Genomic DNA, 27928 nt, shown 5'->3' on the forward strand with positions numbered 1-27928 from the left:
CTTAACTGTAGAGACAGGCTCATAGCAGGTGCCCAGTGAAGCTGATGGTCAATACCAGAACCCAGGAGGACTGTGACCACTCCTGGAGGCCCAAGGCTGAACTTCGCCCTATGAGGAATAGAGGAATATCACAACTCTGCTTCCCAGGAGCCAATGGTACTTGGAAACAAGTTCTCTTCCTATAGACCCCTTCATTCCAAGGATCTCCCTAGGCAGACTCTATGGGTCAGGCAGCACCAAATTAGGGTTTATATTGTGAATCAGGATATAGAGGGTCAGAAACTCACCCTGCTGTTCTAGGCTCTCCTTCCCCTCATGCTGGGCCCATGCAACTGCTTGTCGCTGCTCAGGACTCAGATAGGCCATTTGCTCAGGAGTGACAGCAACAGCCTGAATACTGGTGAGACTTGATAGCTGGGTGGGATTGAACACCACCTGGAAGTGGGGATAGGAGTTAGTGTATACATGTAACTTTGGTTCTCCTGTTGTCAACCCAGACCCCAATGCAACAACTTACAGCAAATTTAGGAGCAGGGATGACAGAAATGGCCAGAGGGGTCAGCCCCTGGATCTGTCCCCGTAGCAGTGCTGAAAGAGCCAGGTCTGGGATTCCAGCTATTGAAGGAAGCAGGATTCATCTAAATGTCATAGACTGTCATGTCTCTTCCCTTCTCTTCAAACCTAAAACTTCCCTTCCAACTATTCCCAAATTACTTTACCTCTTCTAACATTGTCTCCAACTCCTTACCTAAACATTTTCTCAGACTTCTGCTTTAAGAAGTCCAAAGCAGTCCTCCACCCAGTCCACCCATGATATGGAAACCAAATCCTGAAATTTAGCACCAACATTTAGAGTCCAGCCTCCCCACCTGCTATTGTGCCAATTTCAGTGAAGATCTCAGGCCCCCAGTTACTGACTGGGCCAAAACCACCAGGCAGCACAAGGAGGTGGGCCAGAACCTCCAGCTGTTCCTCAGAGCACTGGAGATGCAGGTTGCCCAGGAAGAGAGCTGCTTGGCTGTGGAAAAGAGGGAAGAAAGGAAAATTCAGCTTCAGTGATAGAGGCTGTGGTTAAGAGGGAAAGAGATGATTTCAAATGATCTCCCTTTTTTCATGGGACTACCTCTTCATAATCCTTCCCTCCCCAGAGAGCCCACCTTCACCTCAGCACCATCACCCACAACCCCTCTACAGGTGACCTAAACTCCCAACTGCTGATATGTTGTAGCTCCTCTGGTCGTAGTCCACAGAGCGTGTAACCCAGTGCTGTCAGGTGAATGAAGTCCAGGTGGCTCACGTGCCGACCACTCTGCCTTAGGAAACTGGATACCACAGCCCGGAGCTAGAGTGGAGGCACAAGCACATAGGATAAGAGAAATCATGGGGAATTATTGAATAAGGAAGTTATTAGGGGATTAGGTAGCTGCTACTGGACCATATCCTTTTTTAAAAAAAAATCCCAGACCTGGCTCTTTCAGCAGATCCAATGGCCAAGAGGGAAGGTTAAAGATACCCACTGCTCAAGAAAAAAAGGAGGGGGGGGGGAGAAAAAAAGGAGGCAAAAGAAAAAGAGGCAGGAGAGAATATTATGTGTCCAGGACCTCACTGTGAATAAATCACCGAGTTCCTTAGATAGCTAGAGTGAGCTACTGAGAAATGACAGAAAGAATGGTCAGGGAGGGGCTGGAGTTGCAGCTCAGTGGTATAGAGTGTTTGCCTAGCACATGTGAGGCACTGGGTTTGATTCTCAGCACCATACTTTTAAAAAAGAATGGTCAGGGAGGGTCACAAGAAAAAATTCCTTGGACTTTGGGTAACCTATAGGCCTGGGTCTATGGGATGGATTTTGGGGAAGTGGCAGGGAGGAGAGAAGGTATTACCTGGACAGAACTCCAGCCATCTATCTGCCCCAGGGTGCTCAGCACTCCCCAGTCTACCAGGGTCAGCTCTTGTAGCTCTCGTTCTCCTAGACCAATTAAGAGCCTGCCCAGCTGCAGGATCTGCTCAGGACGAAATCCTCGGGGGGGACCCCACAACTAGGTAAAAAAGAGGAATAATGTGAATGGAGAAAGCACTGCACTAGGAGTCAGAATGTTGGGTCTTAGTCTTGTCTCTAACCTTAGCTGTGGAACACTGGGCAAATCACTTACCTTTACTTTCCTCAACTGTAAAATGAGAGAATTGGATTATAGTTTCTGGGACTAAAAAATTAGAGTATCAATAGAAAAAAGAAAACTCTAGTCTATGAGTTCTAAACCTTCAAGTACACCAGACTCACTGATGTATCTGTTAAAATGTAGATTCCTAGACCCAACCTGAGATTCTTAGTCTAATATGGGACCCCAGGAACAGCATTTTAAAAACCTGCCACTCAGATGGTTTAATACACACTAAATTTAATTCCCACTACTCTAGTCTCTCTATCCACTATTCTAGCTCCTTTCTTCAACATTGATCCCCTCTGATCTATTTGTGATCCAAAACCCTCTAACCCTTTAATCTCCTGTTTCTTCCCCTCTCACCCAACTCCCCATTTTCTTGTGTCCTATAACACTCTCAACCAACTTCCTCATGTTTTCCCCCCAGCAACTCCTACTGGCTTCTCTATCCCTAACCTGCTTTGCCTTGCCCATGGCTGCTCGTAGTTCTTCTGGCCCAAGTCCTGGATCTCCTGCAAATAGTGCCAGGCAGTCCTCAAAGTCCGAGAGCTCCATTTCAGCAATCTGTGTTGCAGACCAGGCTGCTGGGAAGGTCCCCCTTATGTCTGCACAACTTGGTACAGGTTCTGAGTAAAAAGGCAGGTCTGGGGGTCAGTATAGTATTAAAATATGCCCAGAGAGATATCTGTAGATGAATGACCTTTCCAACTTTTGGAGGGTGGGGTAGTGTAGGCAGGTATGAGTCAAGGAATGATTATGGGGTGAGATTTATAGGGCTCAGAGAATATTAGAACAATAAGTGATTGAAGAGGAACAAGGGCTGATTTCATAAATGCACTACTGAAGAAGTTGCCCAGTAATTTAATGACAAAGCTAAATTAGAATCCAGGTATCTAACTCCAAAGAATTTCTAGCTCCCAAGTAGTCTTCTTTCTTCTGGGGAATCTCAGTAGAGAGCTCCACACATAGCCCAGGAAGAACTGATTTAGGAGTCCTAGACTAAAAACCTAATGGGTTACAAACTCCCAGAATCACAGAACCTTAGAACTAGAAAAGAATTTGAATATCATCCCTCCAATCATTTTGTTTTGTAAATTACCAAACCAAACTTGCTACCACAGATTTGCGAATTTGCTCTAAGGACTCAGCACACCACTGAGCTAAAACCCCAGCTCTAGAGGCCAGACTTCTGACTGCATCATTGTTTGAGACCCTCTCCTGTATGGCCTGCTGGACATATGAGTATTTGGGTAGCTTCACCTGGAAGATCCTCAGCAGCTGGCCGCACAAACCCAGCTACCAGGGCTGCTTTCTTGGGAGTAAGATGTGACCCCCGACACAACTGTCCAACTCTGCTCTGTTCCCAGCTATGCTGCTTTTCTAGAAGCCGCTCCAGGGTCTCTGGACCCAAAGCCTCCTGCATGACAGAGGAAAGGGAAGGTGGGGAGAGCCACACAGGATCAGGGCCAGTCGCTGCAGCTGCTATGTCTGTCAGCAGTACTTTCCAGAGTCAGACTGCACACTTTTTGGCCTAAGATCCCCAATACCAGCTTATAGTCCCCTCTATGCATTTACTCTCCTTTGTTCTTTCATCTCACCCTGGGGATCAAGGAAATATCCTCAGTAGACAGAGTAAATACTAGGCGTCCAGCTTGCTCTACTTCATCCTGGCTCCAGAGCTCTGGTTTCCTGGGGGACAGCAAGAAGATCATGGGCTAGGGAGTTGAGGGAACTATGGAAAAAAAGAGGATATGCTAGGATTGGGAGAACTTAGGACTTAAGCAAATGGAATAGTCTGCCCCTGAAGATGATGGTTGAGGGGCTGGGTATAGGGTAAGTTAGAATCTGAAGTTCTCAAAGGTCCATACCCAAGAACAGGCTCCTGTAACAGCAGCCATCCCAGCTCTGTAGCAAACGTCTCTCCTAGGCAGAATCCCTGCAGCTGACTGAGATGGGATAGCAGGATTGGTAGGGGAATTCGCCGTGTGCTCTCTATCCCTAGGAATCCAACCAAGGGACCCAGTTTCTCCAGCACTTCCTCTGAGATTGGGGTCTCCTTTGGAGCCTGGAGAAGAGTATCAATCCTTGGACAATTTATCTCTACTCAGAGTACCAGCCTCTTTGATCCAGACACCAAGCCCCTTGACCTTCCCTCCCTCATTCTCCCAAGTTAGCATCTTTGTGAGCTCATTGCCTTTGTTCACTTTTTAAAAATAGTGAATGATCCCAGATATGAGGAGGCATAAAGACTGAAAGGTGGAATCCAAGAGATTTCTTGAACTTCAAGGGGTATGGACAAGAAACATGAAGCAGATTATCAAGGAGTAGAATCAAGAGACAGATCTAAGGGGATAATGCCTTATACATAGGAACCTATTTAGCAGCAAGGAGAGGGAAGTAGGGGTTAGAACACAGAGAACACTGTTTGAAAGGTACACATTGCCAAGGGTAACAGATCTGAATCTGGAAGCATGAACTCTTACCAGGTTTTGTAGTACCCTCTCTGCCAAGGCTGCCTGGTGGATTGGGGTCAGTGCTAGCAGCTGCTCTGGAGCTCCTTGTACCAGCTCTACCACCAACATAATAGATTCATCAGACAGTCTGTCCATCAACTGGATCCTATTATAGCAATTAGACAACAGGTGCACTCACTTGGAACCGAGCCAAGTTGAGAAAGGACCCCACATTCCCCAGATAATTTATGTGACTAGATCAAGCCCTGTGACCATGAACAGGAACTGATATCAAACAGCCCTGAACAAATTCTCACTGTTTGCTTGAAGGGAGAGAACAAAGAGAGTGACCTATTTCTTGTCTTCCTAAAAAGAAATAACAATCTCACCTGATCTAATGGACTCCAAAGCTCTAGATATTAGTTATTAAAATTCTTCACAAGTTTTCACAAATGAGGATTTCTGATTCATGGTCTTAATCTTTCACCTCATCCATGCCCTTGGGATTCTAAGTTATCTCAGAGAACCATCATATTTAAGTGGATTTGAATGGCATTAATAAAAACAAACAAACAAAAAAAAGCCCTTTTGCCCAGAAATCAAAGTGATATCCTATACTCTGTAAAAGGTTGCAAATTCTGGAACTGGACCAGTTATATACGAGAGTCAAAATCGATGGAAAGGCATATAAAAATGCATATATGGAGTCAACAGCTTTTTACCATCACCACATCCCCTGGACCACTATAACCCTTCCTTCTCCCACTCTGACTTACAGTTCAGATGGCAGTGAGGTGAAATGGGATCAAAAATGGGAAAATAAACATATCAGGGAGATATTCATAAGCTCTTAGGATCTCTGTGATGGAGAGGGCTTAGGTTCATCTGGTCCTCCCGACTCATACTTGACTCTGCTCCATAGCATTTCTGCCACAGAGCCACCCAGCTTAGGATTGAATAGCTCCTATGGTTGAAAACTTGGACTGGAACCACCATTTGACCCAGCTATCCCACTCCTCAGTTTATACCCAAAGGACTTAAAATCAACATACTACAGTGTTGCAGCCACATCAATGTTTATAGCAGCTCAATTCACAAGAGCTAAACTATGGAAACAACCTAGATGTCCTTCAGTAGATGAATGGATAAAGAAAATGTGAAACATACATACACACACACACACTGGACTATTACTATTATGGTATTTGCCGGAAAATAGATGGAGTTGAAGAATCTCATGCTAAGTGAAATAAGCCAATCCCAAGAAACCAAAGGCTGAATGTTTTCTCTAATAGGTGGATGCTAATTCACAATAAGGAAGAGTCACTAGAAAAGAACAGAGTTACCTTAGATTGGTAGAGGGAAGTGAAGGGAGGGGAGGGGAAGGGATGGGGGATAGGAAGGATAGAACAAAACAGACATTATTACTTTATGTATATATATATGACTGCATGACCAATGTGATTCTATAACATGTACACTCAGAAAAATGAGAAACTATGGGGCTGGGGTTGTGGCTCAGTGGTACAGCGCTTGCCTAGCATGCGTGAGACACTGGGTTTGATCCCTGGCACCATGTAAAAATAAAATAAAGATATTATATCCATCTACAACTAAACAATATTTTTTTAAAAAATGAGAAATTATATCCCATCTATGTATAATATATCAAAGTGCATAAATATATTCTACTGCATGTATAACTAATTAAAACAAATTAAAAATTAAATTGCCCCAAACAACTAACAAATAATCTCAGTAATTACAGAGTTGTGTTAGTTGTTGTTGATGTGTTTTATTAGAACTCAGAAACCATTTCTCCTTTCATTGCCTTGAAATAATTGATTATCTAGGTCTTAGTAGCAAGTGAATAAATTCAATCAGACTTTATAAAAAAAAGAATGCCCTACCTTAATTTTCCACATATTATATAAAAGTTTGTTTTTAACTCATTAGTCCTTGTTAGTACAAAAGGACCAAGCCAGGTGCAAACTTCATGGATCAGCACAGCCTTTATTCAGCAATGAAATCACACATCTGATGGACCCACTTTCCTGGTAGAAAATGAGCTACTCGCTAAAGAGGGAGTCTGTGCATATATATAGGTTACTCTGAGAGGTGACTTAATTATTAACAGAGCATGTCAGTTTGGGCACTCAGGAAACAGATTTGTGAGAATTTGAAATTTTACTGGGCAATATTTTTACTTGGAGAAGAATGGAGGGTCTGGGGTCAATGTTCAGTGCTTATCTCTTTATCTTCAGGGTCCCGTTGTACTGTCACTGGGAAAGGATTTATTTGGGGATAGATCAATACTTTGGCTTCCTTTCTAGGGATTGTTCTGTCATGGGGAAAGAATGCACTGGGAAAGGATCAATGTCATCCATGTGCTGCCCTCCCCTTCATTCCCTCTTCCCAGACCACACTATTTTGGATTTTGTCATTTTCCTATCTTACAGTCCTCATCTTGCCCTATGGAACTATTCAGAAATATGCCCTTATACATTCTATTTGATAGCCCCTCAGGGATTTGAAGGCATTTATCATGTTTTCCATATATTTTTTCCACTCCTCAACATATAGAGAACACAAAGCCCTAAGAAGATTACAATCCTTTGGAAATTGTAGTCTGCAGAGCTGCAGTCTGCAGAATTGGACCATTGCCTCCCTCATTTCAGATACTCTTATTTGATTAATGTGGCCTGGGTTATATCAAGATTACTTGGCAAGTCACAGCTCAATGTTGTCTTCTTCCCCTGTCCTATGCTGGGGCCATATTCTGGGAGCCAGGCAATACAAAGAGCAACTTTGAATAGAATCCTCTACTTTGGGCTATAAATAATATCAGGAAACCACCATACAGAAAACTTCTTCCTCTTGGGCATTTCCTAAGGGCAGATCTTCTAGTTGAGCTTTCTGAGGATCCAGTACCTCCAGCCATAGAGCTTACGGTAAATCTAGTAGTAGCTTTGTGTCAAGTTCACTCAGTTCTGGCCCCAGGGTAGTCAGTTCTGGCTCAGGCATTGTCATCCTCCGTTGGAGTTCCACCCAGATGCAGGACCTCTATGGGACAGGGTGGGGAAGCAGGGTCAGTACATAGCCAAGCATGGGTTCTAGGTTTCTGCACCCAGGGTCCCAGTCTTGGTGTTCCTGCTAGTTACTGCCCAAGTACCCTCTCTTACCAGGTTCCCTCGAACCCCAGTGGGCAGTTGATAGAGCATGTGTATCACTTCAAGAAAGTCTACCATTGAGTTGATCTGCTGCAGAAACTCACAGGACATGCCTCCTGCCAGGTTTCCCAGAGCCCTGTGGGAGTGAGAGTGGGTAAATGTAATACATGCCACAGCCTGTCTGCTCCTTGATATCAGCACTCTTAACACAAAGACAGATGTTCATATATGATCATTTACAGTTGGAGAAATGTTCATACACATATCTTCTCATTAACTTTCCATAATATCATCATTGTTTATCAGAGAAGAAAATAAAGATTTAGAGAGGTCAATTGACATTCCCAATATCAATCTACCTGAAGTGTGGTAAACAGAGACAAGAACTATGTATTTAAGTTCTGAAGCCCCTAGCTCTTTTATTATGGGTGTGGATAAACTAAAACCTATTTACTCCTATTTGTTTTTGCTTGGCCAATGGCTCTGAAGTTACCTTGAAATAAACAAATAACATCAAATGTCTATTGGGAGTTTGTATTGGACCAGATACTATATTAAATATCTTACAGGACTTGTCATTGTTTTTAGTTATAGATGAACACAATACCTTTATTTTATTTATTTATTTTATGTGGTGCTAAGGATCAAACTCAATGCCTCATACATGCTAGGTAAGTGCTCTACCAGAGTTACAAATGCAACCCCTGCCTTGTCATTACTACCTATGAGGTAAGTACATTTTAATTCTCTTTCTATTAAAGAAAAGGTTGACGCTTGGAGAGGTTAAATGACTTGCCTAAGAGCACAAGTAAGTGATGGGGACCTGAACTCAGCTCTTCTGAGTTCCTTAGCTCTAAGTCAGGATGGGCATGGCACTGTAAAAGGACAGAAGGGCATGGGGGTGGGAGAACCAGAGGAATGCTGATGAGGCTGGACTATGAATTATCCATCCCTGTATCCCCCCTTGCATATCATAAAGTACCTGACACATGGTAAGAATTTTTAAAAAATATTAGTGGGGGACTGGGGATGTAGCTCCATGGTAGAATACTTGCCTAGTGTGTACAAGGCCCTGGGTTTGATCCCCAATACACGCACACACACAAAACGTCAGTTAGATTAAATTGACCGCTCAACACAAATTACTCACTGCAGATTCCTAAGGGTCAAGTTAGTGGGCACCTGCATCTTCTTCCAGAGAAACTGTGCCTACAAGAGAAAAAAAAAGAAGAGTTGCTTCCCAGCAAAGATAATGCCTAAGATGTTAGGGACTCAGTTCTGCCTCTCCACTCTGTAGGCCATACCAGTCCCTATTCTTCCAAATAAAAGACAGAATGAGAGAGAGATTTTATTACAAATTACCCTATGGATAAGCCACCAAATAGGGTAAAGGGTGGGTAAAGAAGATGGAAGAGATTGAGAGGAAGAAGTGAGAGAATTACCTGCTGCTCAGACCAGGGCAGCTCCCGGTAACGTCTTCGGTTTGCCAGAAGAGCCGCAGTGTCCAGTTGTAGAAGTTTTAATGGGAGCAGGGGAAGCAGGCAATCTGGCCACGTGGTGGGGATGGGCTGCTGGTGTGATGGGTGTAGCAGTGTAGTAAGAGGTGAGAGGGTCTGCACTCACCCCTCAGAGAAGGGGAGTCACAGGCATAGAAAGGAACCAAAGCTAGGATAGTGATGGAATGGCATTTGCCACTGTAGCCATGAATACATAAACATCTATTGTAGTTAAGGGTTGCTGCTAGTTGGGCACCTGAAAAGCTAATGTCCCTTAGTTTCTCTGAATCTTGGTGTTTTCATCTCAAAGTGTGGTGGTTGGCTTAAAAATTATCAGGAACTTCTGGCTTTGACATTGTAGGATGATGGGATCATGCTGTCCTGTATCTGGAACTGGGAAGAACTACTAATATCTAAGTGGGCACAGAGCTAACTTGAGTTTTCAGACCACTGCAAGGCAAGTGTGCAAGGCAACACTATCCAGATGCAACTGCCCCAGTACACAGAGAGGAGCTCAGTTGGGAGATCTCACACATACCTGACCAGGGATACACACAGCTGCACCGGCACCTATTGTACCCATATTTTTAACACCATCTTTCATCTGCATGAGAATCAGTAATGTATTTGTATAAGTTTGTATGTAAAGTAATTGGTAAGTATGGGGTAGGGAGGTTCCCTGATTATAAGAAATTTTCCCTCCTCCCAACTGGCACCCATATCCCTGATGGTCTCATCCTTCCTACACTCATACCCGAAAGGTCTGCAACAATGCTGCGGTCTGGCAGGCAGAGAGGCGCGACAGTTCAGGGGCCAGGCAGGAACAGGCCCCAATCAGTACCCTCTTAGGAATGACCTGGAGGGTCTGGGGACCAAGACCTGGCAGCAGAGAGTGCAAGGAGCAGAGCTCCTCCAGGGACAGCTGAGGAGCAAGAAAGACAAGAGGTTTGAGGAAGAGGTAGAGTGGTGGGAAGACAACAGTAACAATGCAGCATGGCAATAGGTACGAGGGGGACTGAGAGGGCAGGGTAAAGGGGACAGAGATCTCCAGAGCGCTGCTGATCTCCAGAGGGCTGCTACTCACATCATGTCTAGGGAGGAGCCGTCCAAGGAGCAAAACAGCCTGGGATAGGATGAAATAGAAAACAATAGTCCTCAACAGGGTCCTAGGGCCTGCTCTCCAAAACTTCCAGCTCCCTCTCAACCATCCCCAGTGACCAACATGAGTCAGGGTCCTTCTTGAGCTAAGGAAGAGGAATGAGGAAGACCCTATTGGGATAAGGTTCACCTTTAGTGCTCACCCAGGGAAAGAAGGGGCTGATGTTGTCCCTAAATGTGAGTCTCTTGACTAGGGCTCCAGAATGTGACACTAGAGAGTAAGACAGGCCCACCTGGGCAGGTGTGACACTGGTTCCCTGAAGGGCAGGAAGCATGGCTCTAAGCTGGGGCTCTGACAGCTCCTGAAGGAAGCGGAGGCCCAACTGAGGGAAGAGAGGGGCCCAGACTCGCAGCTCCCTGGGGCTTAGCACAGTTCCTCCAGATGAGCGCAAAACCCCCAAAAGTTCATATGCCACCTGTAACCAAAGAAGGTTTGAGACTGGAGAGAGGGACAGATGGATTTTAACCTCCTCTTTAATACCACACCCAGATTTCCAAGGACCTTTCCTTGGAACCAGGGATGGGACCAGAGTAGATTAAGTTCAAGATGGCAAAGGACGTTTTGGGGTACCACAGACCAGATAGGGTAGGGCCAAGAAGAGGTAGTAACAGGTAAGAATGACCATGGAGGGAGAAATGAAGGTATCAGAGGTAGGGAAGGGGTTGGTATCTCTGTGCTTGAGCTTGGTTGGTAAAATCAGGCAAGTCATCCACACATCTCAGGGAAAGGCTGGAGTTTTATAGGCCTATGTCAAGGGGCTTACCCGTCCTTCTGGGCTGAGGGTCCCATTGGCTGCACATTGCAGCAACCCCTGTTCTACTGGTCCCATTGGATCACTCAGGGGCACCAGACTTTGCAACTCTTCAGGGCTCAGGAAACAGGCAAGGGACCCAAGTCTGAGGAGAGCATGAAACTGGCCTTCATGTGATTACTGAGCCTAGTACTAAGATAGGGACTATGTGAGTATGTGGCATAGACAATTTGATGCATAAACTAGGAAATGTGGGCACCATATGTAAGTGTCTCTCCTGGAGCCTTACACTGCCTAGACCCGTTGTGTACTCTCTTTCCCCTTCCTTCCTAGAACACCAATCCACATGGCAGCTATACCTGCCTCTCTTCCTCTCCCATCTGGTCTGATCATTGTTCCCACAAACACTCACCTGCGTACCTGCTCCTCACCATCCTCAACACTCTGATTCACCAGGCTGCGCAGCACATGTCGGGCATGCCCTGGCCCAAGACCTGCCACTGGCCAGCTATCTTCCAGGGCCTGGATCTAAGATGGGGAGGGTCATCCTGTGTTGGGGCACTATAGAACACTTACAGGGAGGGGCCCACTAGGAGACATGTCACTGATTCCTATCCCAACTACCAGAAGACAGGCCAGTCAAGTAAAGAAGATGATTTTCATACCTGGTGAGGGCTGAGCTGCAGAAAGTTCTCCAGAGGGAGGTGGGGGAGCAGGGGCAGTACTGCCCACAACAACTCCTGGGGCCAGGCAGGCACTTCTCCAAACAGTTCAGGAGCCAGAAGTCGTTTTGCCAGGGCCTCCTTTTGTTCAGTCCTCATCCCTGGGCTGTGATTCCGGATAGCAGCCAGGCTATGGAGAATAATGGGTCTTAACCCTTAACCTATTCCAAACTTTTGTCCCCTGATCTTCTGTAGCCCTGCTCTCATGGAAGGAAAGGAGACTGTCATCAATTTAACAGGGAGGAGTTATGGACAGGGCTACTAGGGTCATGGGGATGGCCTGATACTAATGAAAACTGGAGGAGTGGTGCTTACACACTGTCATTGGCCAATAGAGATGGTGGGAAGCGCATCAGGTCAGAGACAGCCAAGAAGGGGATGAGTGGTGACAGGTCAATGAAGAGCTGGGAGGTAAGGCTTGGGTACCGCTGGAGCAGCAGGGCTGTCAGGCGACCCACAGCCTGCTCCTCGGATGGGGGCACCTGGGAGACACAGGAATGGATGCTAGCTCTGGAGATGCTCAGTATTCTTGCCATCTCCTCTCTGGAGTTCCTTCTCCCACTAAGGCAAGCCTCTGGAATACTAGGTTCCAAGCAAACTTCATCCCTAGATTGCCCTCCATCATTGCTCCCTCCTCCCTCTATGCCCACCTGCAACTGGGCCCAGGAACGATGCATGAGTGTCAGGAAGCCCTGTGCAGCCTCCATTTCTGCTGAAAGTACCAGCTGCTGGAGATTTTCTGGGGGCATGTGCAAGTATGCCTGGGAACAGGAGATCATGGTGGGCATGACCTCACTGGACAAGGACTTCAGGCAATGGCTGTCACCTAGTCCACCCCTGCACCCCTCCACCTGTTACCTGCACTAGAATCTGTAAGGCCCAAACACTCTTCTCCCTCTGTAGCAGATCCCACAGCACAGGCTGGTGGGGAAAAAGACAAGATACCAAGATAGCCTCTCTTCTGTCCTCCTGCAGCTTCCCCAGGCACCCAAACTCAACTTGCAGGGATGATTATCCTCCATTTGAAGCAAGTATGTGTGTCTCTTCAGAGATTGAACCCCATTAAGTCTGGGTCCATGTTCTAAGCTTTTCCATGTCCTCTCCCATGCCAGGTCCACAGTTGGCTCAACAAGTATTTGTACATCTAAACCAAATTACTACCAGTCTACCCGATTCCATTTCCTTGAAGCCAGAGCTTAAAAAAGGGGGCCCTAATGTGGGGTCAAGGATCTTTATATACCCAATAGAACCTAGCAAAGTGCCTTGCACATAACAGATACTCAATGAATGAAATATGGTATTTAACATATTTTAAGCCCTTTCACTCTACAGAGAAGAATCTGAAGCCCAGAAAAACTGATCTACTTATCGAAGATCACACTAATTTATGGCATAATTGAACCCAGCCCAAGCCTTCTGATTTGTAGTCCCCCTGAATCTTCCTCATTCCCGATTTACCTTCCTATATACTGCCAACCCCCAGTTCTAACTTGGTAGGGAGGGTATTAGAGCCCTCTAACTTGATTCCTCTTCTTTCTGGAGCAGAAAGGGGGAGAATCAAAGAATGCAAAAGAATAATTATAATATAACATTTATTGTATGCTTATGTATCATACAGTGAGCTAAGCCCACAGCATGTCAGCATGTATTATCTCATGTAATCCTTACAAGCCCCCTAAGGGATTGGCACCATTATTACTCCTAGTTAATAGATAAGAAGAGAAAGATATTGCTCAGAGAGGCTAAATAACCTTTCCAAGGTTGATCATGGAACTAAGATGTGAACCCGAGCCTGTCAGACTCTAGAATTGTGTGCTTACATCACTGTAAATATATTCTCCTGCCTCTCACATTGAAGGAATTCCCCTGGAGGTCCTTCCCTTATTCCAGGAACTTTCCCCCAAGGGAAACTCACTCACACTGAAGCAAGACAGCAGCTCCATCTTGCTCATGCCAGAGCTAAGGCTGATAGTGGGTTCGAAGTCTGCTGGGGTTGGTTGTTCCTGTTCCAGGTACTCCCCAACTGTCCGCAGCACACTGCGCCGGCCCTCTGGGCGGAAAGCATCCCAGAAGGAGCAGTTGTCTGAGAGACTGGAGAGCAGCAGGGCCTGGCCCAGTATCCCTTGGGCCTCAGTCCCTCCAGCCCCTGGACCCAGAAGAAAGGCCAACAGGCGCAGGAGATAGTGCAAGCGAGTGGGGTGAGCAAGGGCCGTCACAGAGGACTGACAGCGTGGTAACTGGGATAGCATGCCAAGCAGGAATGGGCCTGGGGCCAGGCACAGTGGAGATGGACCCAGAGGTGGCAGAGAAGGCAGAAGGGGACCTAGTAGCCCTTCTAGAAAGCAAGTGTCATTGCCCCCACGACTTATCCTGCACTGGCCTGCTAGCCAAGGCCAGAAGGGCACCAGGGCCTCATACATGGTGTCATTGGCACAGACCATCAGCAGGAAGCTGCCTCCATCTGGGCAGCGTTCTCCACAGGGTCCAATGTGGCAGGGTGGGAAGGCAGTGGCATCTGAGGTTGGGCCCTGGCACACATGCTGAACCCAAGCCTGGTTGCTGGGTGGCACAGCCTGTAGACTTGCCTCCACACACAGTCGTTCAGCCCACAGAGTCTCATTCTCCAAAAAGCAGCCCCAGAAGATCTCTGGGGTGAGGGGTACAGGGGGCAGGCCTTCAGGGCAGCTGGTGGGAGGTGGGAGCAGGCCAGCACAAAGTCGCTTTACCAGGCGGCGATTGGAGCCAGATAGGACTGAAAAGGAGAGGTTGCTACAGATTGCATCCAGAAACTGATCAGGAAACTGGTCATGGCAGGCCTGTAGCCAGCCTTGGGCACCTGGTGCCCATGAGACTGCATACCACACAGCTGTCTGGCAGATGGCAGCAGTGCTGGGAGGGGGTTGTGGGGTGGCAGGCTTGGCATGCTGGCAGAGCAAGTAGATGGAGAAGTTGGAAATGCTATAGGGTGGTGCTGGGCCTGAGTGATTCTCGCAGAGGGCCTCCACAGAGATGGCTCGTCGTTGGCGAGGGCTGAGGTGGGCTGAGGGCTGGGAAGTCCTGGGCAGAGGCACACCGGTGCTCAGGCAGTGGAGGAGGGCAGGAGGTGGGGGTGGCGATCCAGATAGGAAGCCCAGCGCCTGGACATCCCAGGAAAGATTGTGCCGGATGCCCCTGGGTGCAGAGGGAGGAGCAGGCAGGATCTGGTTAGTTCACATTTCTTCCAACTGAAGAGTATGACCCTACCCCAGAGCCCTGCAGGGGGCGTGAAAAGCATAGGCTTTTCCAAAAATGAGGAACCTCAAAAATGAGGTTCCTGAGAGTGTAGGTGTTACTGGGTTAAATGCTAGGATGAAGAAAAGGAGAGAGCTGTGCTGCCAAAGCACAAAATCATCTAGGAACAGCCCCAGTTGGACTCCGTTCTGTCTACCTGACTCCTTCCTTTCTCCTTTTTTTCATCTGGTTTTAGGTAGCTTAAATTCAATCCTTGATTGGCCTCATATCAGGAAATCTGCCTAGCAACTGAATATGCCTAACTACGCTGACACTGATGTTCTGAATTAGTAAGGGAGTAGAGGAATTTAGTCTTCTTTTTCCATACCCCATCTTTATTAGCTTAAGTTTATTAAGCCAGGTACTGTTCTAAGCAGTTTATACATACAATGTCAACTCATTTCATACCTTACAACAACTCTGCAGTAACTAATATTATCATCTTTATTTTACAAATGGGGAAACTGAGACAAAGAGTATCTAACACCCCCAAGGCTACGTGTCTAGGAAGAGATGGACAAAGAACCCTAACCCAGACATTCACACTCCAAAACCCCTAAGCCACACTCCTCCCATCAGTTTTCTCCTTGGCTCTATAGGCTGATGTCTTCAGCCTCCAACTCCAGAGTTCCCAGGCCCAACCCCTCAGAACTGGTCTTTTGTTACTTACCAGAGAAGCAGCTGTTGAAGGTTACCTAGGAGGAAAAGAGCAAGAAAGAGAACTACCCCAATCTCACCCATCTTGCTCTACCTCATCCAAGCCCCCTACCCAGCATCACTCACCTCCCTGGCACTGCCCATTGACATCAGGCTCTGGCTGGCCCAGAATGGAAAAGACCTCATCCTGCAGGGAGTGAGTGACACGGAGCAACCCTTCCTGGAAGGCAGCATAGAGGGGGGCTCCCACTGTGCGTAGCAGACCACCCCAAAGAGCTTCCTCAGAGCCCAACTCCCCTGCTGGGGTAAGCAAGCCCAACAAACCCTGCAAAAAGTGAGGGGCTGGCTCCCTCCCATTGAGACCTGTGGCATTGGTGGTGTCCACACTGGACTGCACCTGCACCAGGGCCTGCCAGCGTGTGCCCTCTAACAACAGCAGCAGAGAAGGCAACCAGTCAGCAGCCAGGACACAGTCAGAGGGACCATCACGGGTGCATGGGGGTCGTGTAGGGGCAGGGGGCCCTCCAGGAACTAAGGCTCCCAGCAGTACTTCCACGAGGCCACCCAGCACACCTGCCTGGTGCACCAGGAAGTCCCGGGGAGTTTGTTCCTGTCCCAGCAGTGCCAGCACATCCCCCAGCAGCCCTAGCATTGGCTCCCAGTCTGGGCTACCTCTCAGTGTCACTAGGAAATCATGGAGCCGGAGAGCTGGGGGCTGTAGAGGTGGGGGCTCTCCCACTGGTCCCTCCCCCATTCTCCCAGGCTCAAAGGATGAAGAAATGTTGGCCAGAAATGCAGAGAACCGTGAACGGCTGAGGGAACTCTGGGGAGCCTGGTCCAGAGTAGAGAGGAATGATTTCAAGAGAGAGAGACCAGGGTCCAGGGACTGAGGTCCAGTAGGGGTCAGAGTCACTGTAAGGAGAGAAAACAGAGGTCACTAATAGGGAGAAAAAGCCCAGTCAGCCTTGCCCCTGAACACAATTCCCTGCCTGCATGTAAAGATGAAGTGAGGTCCCTTTCGTTGGCAACAGTCTCTGCCCCTCTTCCTTGTCCCTTTAGTATTTTTTTTTCCCTATCTGGTTAACCTACACATTCTTACATCTCTTTCTAAGCAACCCTCCCCTTAATCCTCAACACTGTTCTCTGTATCTCTCACCTGTGCAGGACAGCAGCAGGAGCAGCAGTGGGGGCCAGAAGCTCAGAGCCATGTTTCCAGGTAAGCACTGGTACTAGAGGTGAGTTCTGGTTATTCTCACCTTGTGTGGAATAGCCAGGTGAGGGAAGGGCACTATAGGCAGCCTGAGGCTCCACTGACACGGTAGTGTGGTCTTTCAAGAAACAATATCTGTAACCTGACAGCAGATTTGTCACCTGAGCCACTGAATACCTGATCCTTTAGCTCTGGAAAGGGTGTGTTTCTGTGAGAGAAACCAATGATAGGAGATTCCAGGAGGCCCTTGGAGGAACCCAAGGAGTTATTTTGAATTGGGAGCCAGGGATGCAAAGAGAAGTAAGCAGACATAGAAACAGAGAACTGGAGATCATATGTGTAATCTGGGGGTCTGTAGAAAAATGTAAGAAAACAAAGAGGATGCAAAGGAGCTTAAAATGCAAGTAGGATTCAAGGAAATTGAGGAAGGAAGGAGGCTACAAAGAAAAGAACTGGGCAGTCAGGTATAAACTGAAAGGAGGAATGATGCCAGACATGGTGCGTGGTACACACCTGTAATTCCAATGGCTCAGGAGGCTGAAGCAGGAGGATCACAAGTTCAAAGCCCGCCTCAGCAATTTAGCAAGGCCCTGTCTCAAAATAAAAAAGAGAAAAGGGTTGGGGATGGCACACAGTTGTTAGTGCCCCTGGGTTCATTCCTTGGTACCGAAAAAGAGGGGAATGACAACAGAGGTCTGGCCCAAAGATGGATCATTCAGAAAAGGGAGCTGCTTTAGATTCAACCAAGAACCCAAAAATGTTAAGATATGAACAGGACCCAGAGATCACAGAGACCAAACCTTTCAATTTACACATCAGAAGAAAACAGACCCAGAGAGATGTGACTTTCTTATTAGACATTCATATATTTGGGGTTTCTCTTTGTCTCTGGTTCTGTAGCCTAGGTGAAAGTCCTATAAAAAAATCTAAGAGATAAACCATATTAATCACTGTGCAAGGAGTTACTATTCCCTCTTGGATTGCTCATAGAATCCTTGGATTACTCAGAAGGATCCTATTCAAAATAAGCTGGTGATCAGGGTTAAAAGTTATTTCTATCTCTCTTTATATCTTTCCAAAGCTCTTTACTTGACTCCTACTCTAAACAGTAATTAACACTGAGGTTCCCCCCAAACCTTTTTTCTGTCTCTCTTTTCTAAGCACCCTTCCTCATCTTCTCACCAAACCTACACATTCAACTCCATTATCAATACTGAGAATCACAGAATTTTAGAGGTGGAAGTGACACAAAGAAATCTCTGGTACAAAATTCTCATTTTATACACAAGAAAATTGAGGCCAATGAAATGGAATGATTTGCCCCAAGTTACTAAGGGAGTTGGGATAGTGCTGGGATTTTCCAAAGCCAGTCAAAAGCAGGGACCCGTGAGATGATCAGTTGTATCATTATTTTCAATATTTCCCTTTTGTTCATCAAGAGTACCCTATCTGGGGCTGGGGTTGTACCTCAGTGGTAGAGTACTTGCCTGGCATGTGTGAGGCCCTAGGTTTGATCCTCAGCACCATAAATAAATAAATAAATTTCCATTGACAACTAAAAAAATATTTTTAAAAAGTACCCTATCTAATCTGAAAAGCAGAGAGGAGAATCAGAGAGAAAAAATGACTCGTATTGCCAAAAGCTTCCTAGTTTTTGGTTTCAGCTCATCCCGCAGTTCACCTGATTTTCTGCCCTTGATTCTATAATAACTCCCTTATAATAAATTCCCAATCCCACACCCCCGCTTTCTCTTTTGCCTATGGGGTAGCAAAAAATAAGATGGGCTAGGTTCAAATCCTGGCTCTAACATTTACGAGCTGTATGTTCTTGGGGCCATTTCTAAACTCCTGGGTCACAGAAATCTTTTATACAAAAAGTAAAAGTTACTAGTATAGAGTTGTAATGAGGATTAAATTCGAAAATGCATTTAAAATACTTAGTAAAAGAGCTGGGGAATATCTCAGTGACAGAGAACTTGCCTAGCATACATGAGGCTCTGAGTTTGATCCCCCACCACACAAACATACAAGGTACTTAGTACAGTGTCTGCATTTGTTCAACAAAGATTAAGCATCTATTTTGCCATGTACTAGTACAAAATATTTACTGTTACTATTACTATTGAGAAACTGATGTGACTCCATTTTTGAGAAATCAAAGCCTGTCCAAGGAAGGGGGTGTGACCCTTGTCCTTGGAAAAAACCCACAGACCACTCCTAGGCACATACCCACCCTGCTGAGTTGTTTGTCTGCAAATAACAGGAGACACCAGGTATCCCTGACTCAGTTAGGCTAGGTGAGGACCCATAGCAACCCCCAAGCAACCACCAATCAGCATGAGACAGGGAAAACACCTGGGATGCCAGGTGATCCCCCTAGTAGTTTATGGTGGTTGATAACATGTTGGGAAACCATGTAGTTTAGCACGTACACCCCTCAAGGATTAAACCAATCAGTTCAAACAAATTCCCCTCTTGTATTAACCAATCACCCTTACCCAACTTGTTCCCGCCAGTGAATGTGCAAATCAATGTTAAGAGTTGTTGTTTGACTTTCCTGCGGTGTGAAATGATTTGCTATATGATGTTGTGACGCATAAATATAAATCCTCATTGAACAAAGGACCAGGATTCACTCCTCCATACCTTTGTGTCAGAAATGGTTGTGAGTCCAGGCTCGAGCTTGCAATAAAGACTCTTGTGTGATTGCATCAGATTTGGCTCCTGGAAGTCTATTGGGGTCCCACGAATCTGGCATTATACTATTATCAGAGTAATAATAGTGTTGCTATTAGTATTATTCAGAATGAATTATTTTATTTAAAAAGTGTCTTAGTTAATACAGAAAATTATTAGCCAGAAAAAGTATCTTGAGTGAAAGACCTTTAGAACAAATATGGTCACCTCTTGAATATTCCAGGACCCCCCAAGGATACCAAAACATGCAGATGCCCAAAATCCTTATATAAATGGAATAGTATTTGGGCTGGGGTTATAGCTCAGTGGTAGAGCTCTCGCCTAGCACATGTGAGGTCCTGAGTTCAATTCTCAGCACCACATATAAATAAATAAAATACAATTAAAAAATAAATATTAATTAAATAAATAAATGGAATAGTATTTGCTTATGACCTATATACATCCTCCTGTGTATTTTAAATCATCTCTAGATTACTGACTGTTAAGGTCTGTAAACAAGTCAGGATGGCGCCTGGCATTTTGCCAGAGAAATGTTAGAGTCTGTAAACAAGTCTGGATGGCGCCTGGCAAAATGCCAGAGGGAGTGGTTTGTGGGGTGGCGCCAGCGAGCCATTAATGTGGAGATTTCTTATTGGTTGACTGCTATATCTAGTTTATGCTAATTAAGATAAGCTGTGTGGAATGTATAAATACCACTCCTGTCCTACAATAAACGGCTCCTACTCCTGCTGTATCAACGTACACAAGTTGTTTGTCATCCCCCGGTTATTTTGCTACCAGCCGGCCTTCGGCAAATGACAATATCTAATACATTGTAAATGCTATACAAATAGTTCTTATATTGTTTGGGGGATAATGACATAAAAAAGTCTGTATCTGTTGAGCACAGATGAAATTTTTTAAGAATATTTTATACCCATGTGTGATTGAATCTGCAGATGTGGAACATGTGGATAGAAAGGGCTGACTAGATAGAACATTTTGAGTGAAACAGGGATGGGAACAATGAGGACTCCCTCAAACCAGATGCAGAATTTTCTTGGCTGTCCACATGATGCTGGAGTAAGCAGTTGGTTAAGTAATTATCTTGCTAATAAGAATTTAGACTATATGCTAACCAAGAGCTTAGAGTTTATGGCAAATTTATTAGGCTTTTTGATTATGTTGATTACTACTAATAATTTGCTAAGGTTCAACAATAACAAGGCAAGTCTCAATCTGTAAATGACCAAAAAGAAAGACAAACAGAACCAGCAAACTGAAATTACAGGGGTCTAGAACAAAAAAGTAATCATGTGTCCTGCTAAAGTGAATGGATGAGACTGGTGGAATGACTGTGATCTGGCAATTGGAATGGATACACCTGGGGAAGCCAAAGGAGCTGAGAACCCTGAAATTTCCTTACTTCCCAAAACGTTCCAAAAGGGCACTTGCTGACTGACAAGAATAAATAACTTCCTTTGTAAAGTAGATTATTTTTCTCCCTTTTGGTTTGATTTTGTAACTAAAATATTTGTTACTTACTAGAAACTCAAGTATTCCCCACATTTTCCAGATCTCTTGCAGTTAGGTGAGCTCAGGTGATGAGTTCTGTCCAGCAGATGTGACTGACCAAAGAATTTAAGAGCAGCAAATTATCCTTAACAATCTTTCTGTTGAGGCAACTTAGAAATTGCACGTTGAGATGGTAGTGTTATAAGATCTGAAGTTCCAACTCACAGAATTTATAGTAGATCCTCATTATTTACAAGTTCTGTGGTAGTGAATTCACCTCATCACTAAATTTATTTGTAATACCAAATTCAATACTTATAGTGCTTTTGAGGTTCCTCACAGACATGTGCAACACTGTGAAAAGTTTGAGTTACCTGACATACAAATTGCCAGTTAAGGTCAAACAAAGTAATGGTCTGCCTTTTGTTTTAGCTCTCATGCTCTCTCTCTCTCTCTCTCTCTATCTATCTATCTATATATATATATATATTTTTTTTTGGTGCCACATTTTTTATAGCTTTGTGATTTTTGTTGGTGATTTCGCTGTTTAAAATGGCCCTCAAGCTCAGTCCTGAAGTGTTGTGTGGTATTCTTAAGTGCAAGTAGGCAATGATGTGCCTTACAGAGAAAATGTTGTTTGTTGTTGCTTTTTAATAATTATTTTTTAGTTGTAGTCGGACACATGTACATAGTACATGTTTAGGTGGACATAACACCTTTATTTCACTTATTTATTTTTTATGTGGTGCTGAGGATCAAACCCAGGGTATTGCACGTGCGAGGTGAGCTCTCTACTGCAGAACCACAACCCCAGCCCCAAGAGAAAATGTTTTAGATAAAATTCATTCACAGATGAATTATAGAGCTGATGGCCATGAGTCCAATGTCAACAAATGAACAGACATTAAATAAAATGTCTTTAAATAGAAACACATAAGGAAACAAGTTTATGTATGATAATTTGATAAAAATGTGGCCAGAAAGAATGGGGTTATGGCTCAGTGGTAGAACACTTGCCTAGCACGTGTGAGGCACTGGGTTCAATACTTAGCACCATATAAAAATATATAAAAAGGGCTGCGGTTTTGGCTCAGAAGTAGAGCACTTACCTAGCATATGCGAGGTTCTGGGTTTGATCCTCAGCACCACATAAAAATAAATAAATAAAATAAAGATTGTACCCAACTACAGCTAAAAAATAAATATTTAAAAAAATAGATAAAATAAAGGTGTTATGTCCACCTAAAACTAAAAAATATATTTAAAAAAAAAAATGTGATGAGAAATCTCACAAGAGCCTAACCCCATATTTCTTTTAGCAGTGATGGTTCAGTATTCACTAATTCAGTTGTTTGCACCAACTTTATAGAACATAACTATCGCAAAGGTGGGGATATAGCTCAGCAGTAGAGTGCTTGCCTGGCATTCATGAAGCCCTGGATTGGATCCCCAGCATTGAAAACAAAACAAACAAACAAACAAACAAATGAAAACTACCACCACCAACAACAAAATGAATAAAACTAGTTAGAATTTGTAGTGCAAGATGCAAAAATGGCTGAGGACCACACGTTTAAAACTTGGAATAAAAATAAAAATTAAAAAAAAACTTCGAAAGAAGAAGATGGCCAGCAAAAACCAAGTAGACAGAAACCAGCTACAGGAAAACCTAAAAAGAGGTCATACAACCAAAAAAAAAAGAAGAAAAATTTAACCCAGTAAGTCCCATTGTGCCTGAGGTGGGACACAGAAAAAATTAAACTGAGCAACAAATATACTACTTATGTTAACTTTTGAAGTAAACATCATGTTTTTAGAGTTATATTCTTTTGAGAAAAGTAATAGGTGAATAATTGGGGTGTCAGAAAAAATATATTTTTTTATATTTGTAGTGCTAGGGATTGAACTCTGGCCCTTGAGCATGCTAAATCTACCACTGAGTCACATCCACAACCCTGAATATATGTGTGTGTGTGTGTGTGTGTGTGTGTGTGTGTATACATATATATATATATATATATATATATATATATATATATATATATATATGAAAAATATACAAAGGATATATGTTATGATTTCCAAATTATTTTAATGTACCTGTGTCAATTTCATTGAAATATTTACAGAATTAAAAACTTTGGACTTGATGAGTTAATAAAGGTACATGATCAAAACAATCTGTGGTAGTTTTGAACTTTGTCGATTTAGTTAAACTTGAATAAATTTCCCAGAATTATTTTCCCTGTTTTTGTTTTTACAGTCCTGGGAACTGAACCCAGGGCCTTACACATGCTAGGCAATTCTTAGCATGTGTAAGTGGTAGTGTTCTACCACTGAGCCACTCTACCACCAGAGCTACATTCCTAGCCCTTTTAATATATGTATGTGTGGTGTGTGTGTATGTATGTGTGTGTGTGTGTATGTATGTGTATATATATATATATATATATATATACACATACATACACATACATTAAAAAATAGGATTTTATTTATTTATTTATTCGAATCTGTTATATAGGAAAGCATATTTCATTTCAAAATGAAGCATATTTCATTTCATTTCAAAAGCATATTTCATTTCAAAACATAGTACATATATAGAGAACAATTTTTTGTGTCTGGTTATACACAAAGTAGAGTCACACCATTCATGTCTTCATACATGTACTTAGGGTAATGATGTCCATTCCACCATCTTTCCTATCCCTCTGGCCCCTCCCTTACTCTCCCTCTCCTTTGCCCTATCTAAAGTTTCCTCCCATGCTCCCCCACCCTCACCCCATCCCCATTATGGATCAGCATCCTCATATTATAGAAAACATTTGGCATTTGTTTTTTTGGGACTGGCTACTTCGCTTAGCATAATACTCTCCAACTCCATCCATTTACCTGCAAATGCCATAATTTTATTCTCTTTTAATGCTGAGTAATATTCCATTGTGTATATATACCATAGTGTCTTTATCCATTCATCTACTGAAGGGAATCTTGGTTGGTTCCACAATTTAGCTATTGTGAATTGTGCTGCTATAAACATTGATGAGGCTGCGTCACTGTAGTATGCTGTTTTTAAGTCCTGTGGGTATAAACCAAGGAGTGGGATAGTTGGGTCAAATGGTGGTTCCATTCCAAGTTTTCCAAGGAATCTCCATACTGCTTTCCAGAATTGGTTGCACCAATTTGCAGTCACACCAGCAAAGTATGAGTGTGCCTTTTTCCCCACATCCTTGCCAACACTTATTGTTGTTTATATTCTTTTTTTGTGTGTGTGGGTTTTTTTTTTTATTGTTGGTTGTTCAAAACATTACATAGTTCTTTATATATCATATTTCACACTTTGATTCAAGTGGGTTATGAACTCCCATTTTTACCCCATATACAGATTGCAGAATCACATCAGTTACACTTCCATTGATTAATATATTGCCATACTAGTGTTGTTTGTATTCTTAATAGCTGCCATTCTGACTGGAGTGAGATGAAATCTTAAGTTTTGATTTGCATTTCTCTGATTGCTAGAGATGTTGAACATTTTTTAATATATTTGTTGATTGATTGTTTATCATCTCTGAGAAGTGTCTGTTCAGCTCCTTAGCCTATTTACTGATTGGGTTATTTGGCTTTTTTGGTGTTAAGTTTTTTGAGTTTTTAATATATCCTGGAAATTACTGCTCTATCAACATGCATGTGGTAAAATTTGCTCCCATTCTGTAGGCTCTCTATTCACCTCACTGATTGTTTCTTTTTCTGAGAAGCTTTTCAGTTTGAATCCAGCCCATTTATTGATTCTTCATATTATTTTTTGTACTACAGGAGTCTTTTTTTTAAAAAAAAATATCTTTTATACCTTTATTTTGTTTACTTTTATGTGGTTCTGGGGATCGAACCCAGTGCCTCACGTGGGCCAGGCAAGTGTTCTACCACTGAGCCACAACCCCAGCCCTAGGAGTCTTATTAAGGAAGTCAAGGCCTAAGCCAACATGATCAAGATTTGGGCCTACTTTTTCTTCTACAGGCACAGGATCTCTGGTTTACTTCCTAGGTCCTTATCCACTTTGAGTTGAGTTTTGTGCATGGTGAGAGATAGGGGTTTAATTTCATTTTGCTGCATATGGATTTCCAGGTTTTTCTTCCAGGTTTTTTTTTTTTTTTTTTGAAAGAGAGTCTTCCTAAGTTTCCCAGGCTGGCCTGAAACTTTTGATCCTCCTGCCTCAGTTTCTGAATCACTGGGATTATAGGCATATGCCAGTTTGCCTGGCTCTATTCCTTATATGTTTCTATATTATAGTTGGCCAACAAGAGCAATCAGTGTGAGATTTTGGAGGAAGAAGTGAAGCAGTAAAAACTTCTGTTTACAAGTGATGACAAACAGACACAGAGGATCAGGAAAGAGTTCCAGTTTTTTTCTCATTGAAGTAAGGAATAAAAACAGGGAGTCAGTCCAATAAAGTATCCTCATTTGGTCCTCAGCAGGCTTTTATGGGGAAGCCTCAGTTACCCTTATACCACTCAGAAGAATACAGCTAATTTTCAGTGCAGAAATATGAGTGTAATCTTATACTAGACTATAGTATACACTGTTGAGTAGAGACTAGACCCTGTTGTACCGCAAGTACTTTCAACTATTACTGATACAATGGAGTAAATAAATTACCTGTTAAGTAAATAAATTGAATCTACTCCATGTATTTCTAGCCCACATTATAGAAGCTAAGAACTTGTTATACTGGTGAAATTACTGTTTCCATCTGGATAAAGAATTAAAATGTTCACTTCAGAGAAGGGACACTTCTTTATAAAAGAATTTCAATTTAGAATTATAGAAAGAATGAGAGAAATATAATACCACTGTAGTAATTATTGTAAATAAGATCCACCTTGCTGAAATTTGTGGGCAAAAGTTTAAGGAGAAATAAAATATATAACTTCAAATTATCTTCATCTCACACCATTCAGAATGACAGTTATAAGGAAAACTGTAAATAATAATAACTGCTTGAGAAGATGTGGAGAAAAAGGAACACTTTACACTGTTGGTGGGAATGTAAATTAGTAACCACCATGGAAATCAGTATGGAGTTTCCTCAAAAGACTAGGCATGGAAATCACTGAGCGCAATGGCGCACACCTGTATTCTCAGCAGCTTGGGAGGCTGCGGTATAGGAAGATCAAGAGTTCAAAGCAACCACAGCAACAGCAAGGAGCTATCCCACTTCTCAGTTTATACACAAAGGACTTAGAATCAGCATACTACGTGATACAGCCACATCAATGTTTATAGCAGCTCAACTCACAATAGCTAAACTATGGAACCAACCTAGGTGCCCTTCAACAGATAAATAAAGAAAAGCTGGTAGATACATACAATGAATATTATTCAGCCTTAAAGAAGAATGAAATTATGGCATTTGCAGGTAAATGGATGGAGCTGGAGAATATCATGCTAAGCAAAATAAGCCAAACCCAAAAAACCAAAGGCCAAATGTTTTCTCTGATAAGCGACACTAATCCATAAAGGGGGGGGGGAGGGTAGGTGGGGAAGAATGAAGGAACTTTGGATTGTGCAGAAAGAATGAGGGGAAGGGAAGAGGTGTGGGGATGGGAAGGACAGTGCAATTGAGAAACTAGCCTCTACCTCAGAGCAAAGCCTTGTCCTTGGAAAAACCCACAGAGCACTCTTAGGCACATACCCACCCTGCTGAGTTGTTTATCTACAAATAACAGGAGAAATCTGCTGCACCAGATGTCCCTGACTCAAGTCAGGCTAGGTGAGGATCCATAGCAATCCCCTAGCAACCATCAATCAGCATGAGACAGGGAAAATACCTGGGATGCCAGATGATCCTCCCAGTAGTTTATGCTGGTTGATAACATGTTGGGAAACCATGTAGTTCAGCATGTACACCCCTCGTGGCTTAAACCAATCAGTTCAAAGGAATCTCCCTCTTATAGTAACCAATCACCCCTACCCAACTTGTTCCCGCCAGTGAATGTGCTAATCATGTTTTAAGAGTTGTTGTTTGATTTTCCCGCAGTGTGTGATGATTTGCTAAGAGATGCTATGATGTATGTGAAGTCCCTGCCTTCCCCAAAAAGTGTATACAACTGCTGCAAACCCTGGGCTCGGGGCCTCTCAGCATCACCAGTTGCTGTGTGCGTGCAAAGGACCAAGCTAGCTCACAATAAACACCTTTTTGCTGCTTACATCGATCTTGGTCTCTGGTGGTCTTTTGGGGGTCCCGGATACCAAGATACCACCTATGGCCCCCTTCTCCCTTGCAGGAGAAGTCTATGTTACCTGTTTTTAAATAAACCCTGTTTCATTTGCTTTCCTCGATGTGCTTCTTTAATTGTTCAAACTTCAACATGTGGGGAAGCAGGACTCGTCACCAATAACCTCACCAATAACCAGTGGTATAATTACCAGCCACACTAAGCAAAGCTCCTCACAGAACATCTACTTTGTGGGTAGCATATGTAAGATTAAATACTGCTTCCTTACTCTGTTTTATTACATTTATTGTCTTCTGATTGCCACGTTCCATGGATACTTCAGTTCAGATCTTGAACATAAAAAAAAAAAGGTAAACTATGAAAATAGAGTAGGCAGAATCTGGCTGTTAGTATAAAATTTATCTTTTCTTCTTATAATATTTTTATTTATTTTATACTGTGATAAAA

At 43.6% G+C, this 27928-nt stretch overlaps 1 protein-coding gene and 1 long non-coding RNA gene across 2 annotated transcripts; one reads left to right on the plus strand and one right to left on the minus strand.

The window, feature by feature from the left end:
* Positions 1-19: 19 nt before the first annotated feature.
* Strc (stereocilin) lies at positions 20-17045 on the minus strand. Its single transcript, XM_076850709.2, has 29 exons — positions 16994-17045; positions 15964-16749; positions 15851-15875; positions 13830-15081; positions 12769-12831; positions 12561-12671; positions 12226-12392; positions 11854-12040; positions 11601-11716; positions 11201-11333; positions 10670-10852; positions 10363-10401; positions 10033-10200; positions 9817-9882; positions 9225-9350; positions 8933-8991; positions 7795-7918; positions 7563-7675; positions 4643-4778; positions 4028-4224; positions 3758-3848; positions 3420-3576; positions 2616-2785; positions 1881-2036; positions 1200-1342; positions 870-1018; positions 518-615; positions 288-435; positions 20-108 (listed from the first exon to the last, which is right to left on the minus strand). The coding sequence occupies exons 1-29, from the start codon at positions 17043-17045 to the stop codon at positions 20-22; spliced, it is 5304 nt and encodes a 1767-aa protein (XP_076706824.1).
* On the plus strand, positions 12497-27579 carry LOC143395402 (uncharacterized). Its single transcript, XR_013090769.2, has 3 exons — positions 12497-12941; positions 17002-17053; positions 27283-27579. It is a non-coding gene; the product is annotated as an uncharacterized LOC143395402 (long non-coding RNA).
* Positions 27580-27928: the final 349 nt, after the last annotated feature.

Source organism: Callospermophilus lateralis, chromosome 3, assembly GCF_048772815.1.
Source record: "Callospermophilus lateralis isolate mCalLat2 chromosome 3, mCalLat2.hap1, whole genome shotgun sequence".
In the NCBI taxonomy this organism is placed as follows: Eukaryota; Metazoa; Chordata; class Mammalia; order Rodentia; family Sciuridae; genus Callospermophilus; species Callospermophilus lateralis.

Coding starts and splice junctions, on each gene's coding strand:
- Strc (XM_076850709.2), bottom strand. CDS start 17,045: ATGGCTCTGAGCTTCTGGCCCCCACTGCTGCTCCTGCTGCTGTCCTGC. Junction 15,082..15,850: donor CTTCAACAGCTGCTTCTCTG/GTAAGTAACAAA, acceptor CTCTGCACCCAG/GGGCATCCGGCACAATCTTT. Junction 12,393..12,560: donor GTTCCTGGGCCCAGTTGCAG/GTGGGCATAGAG, acceptor TGTGTCTCCCAG/GTGCCCCCATCCGAGGAGCA.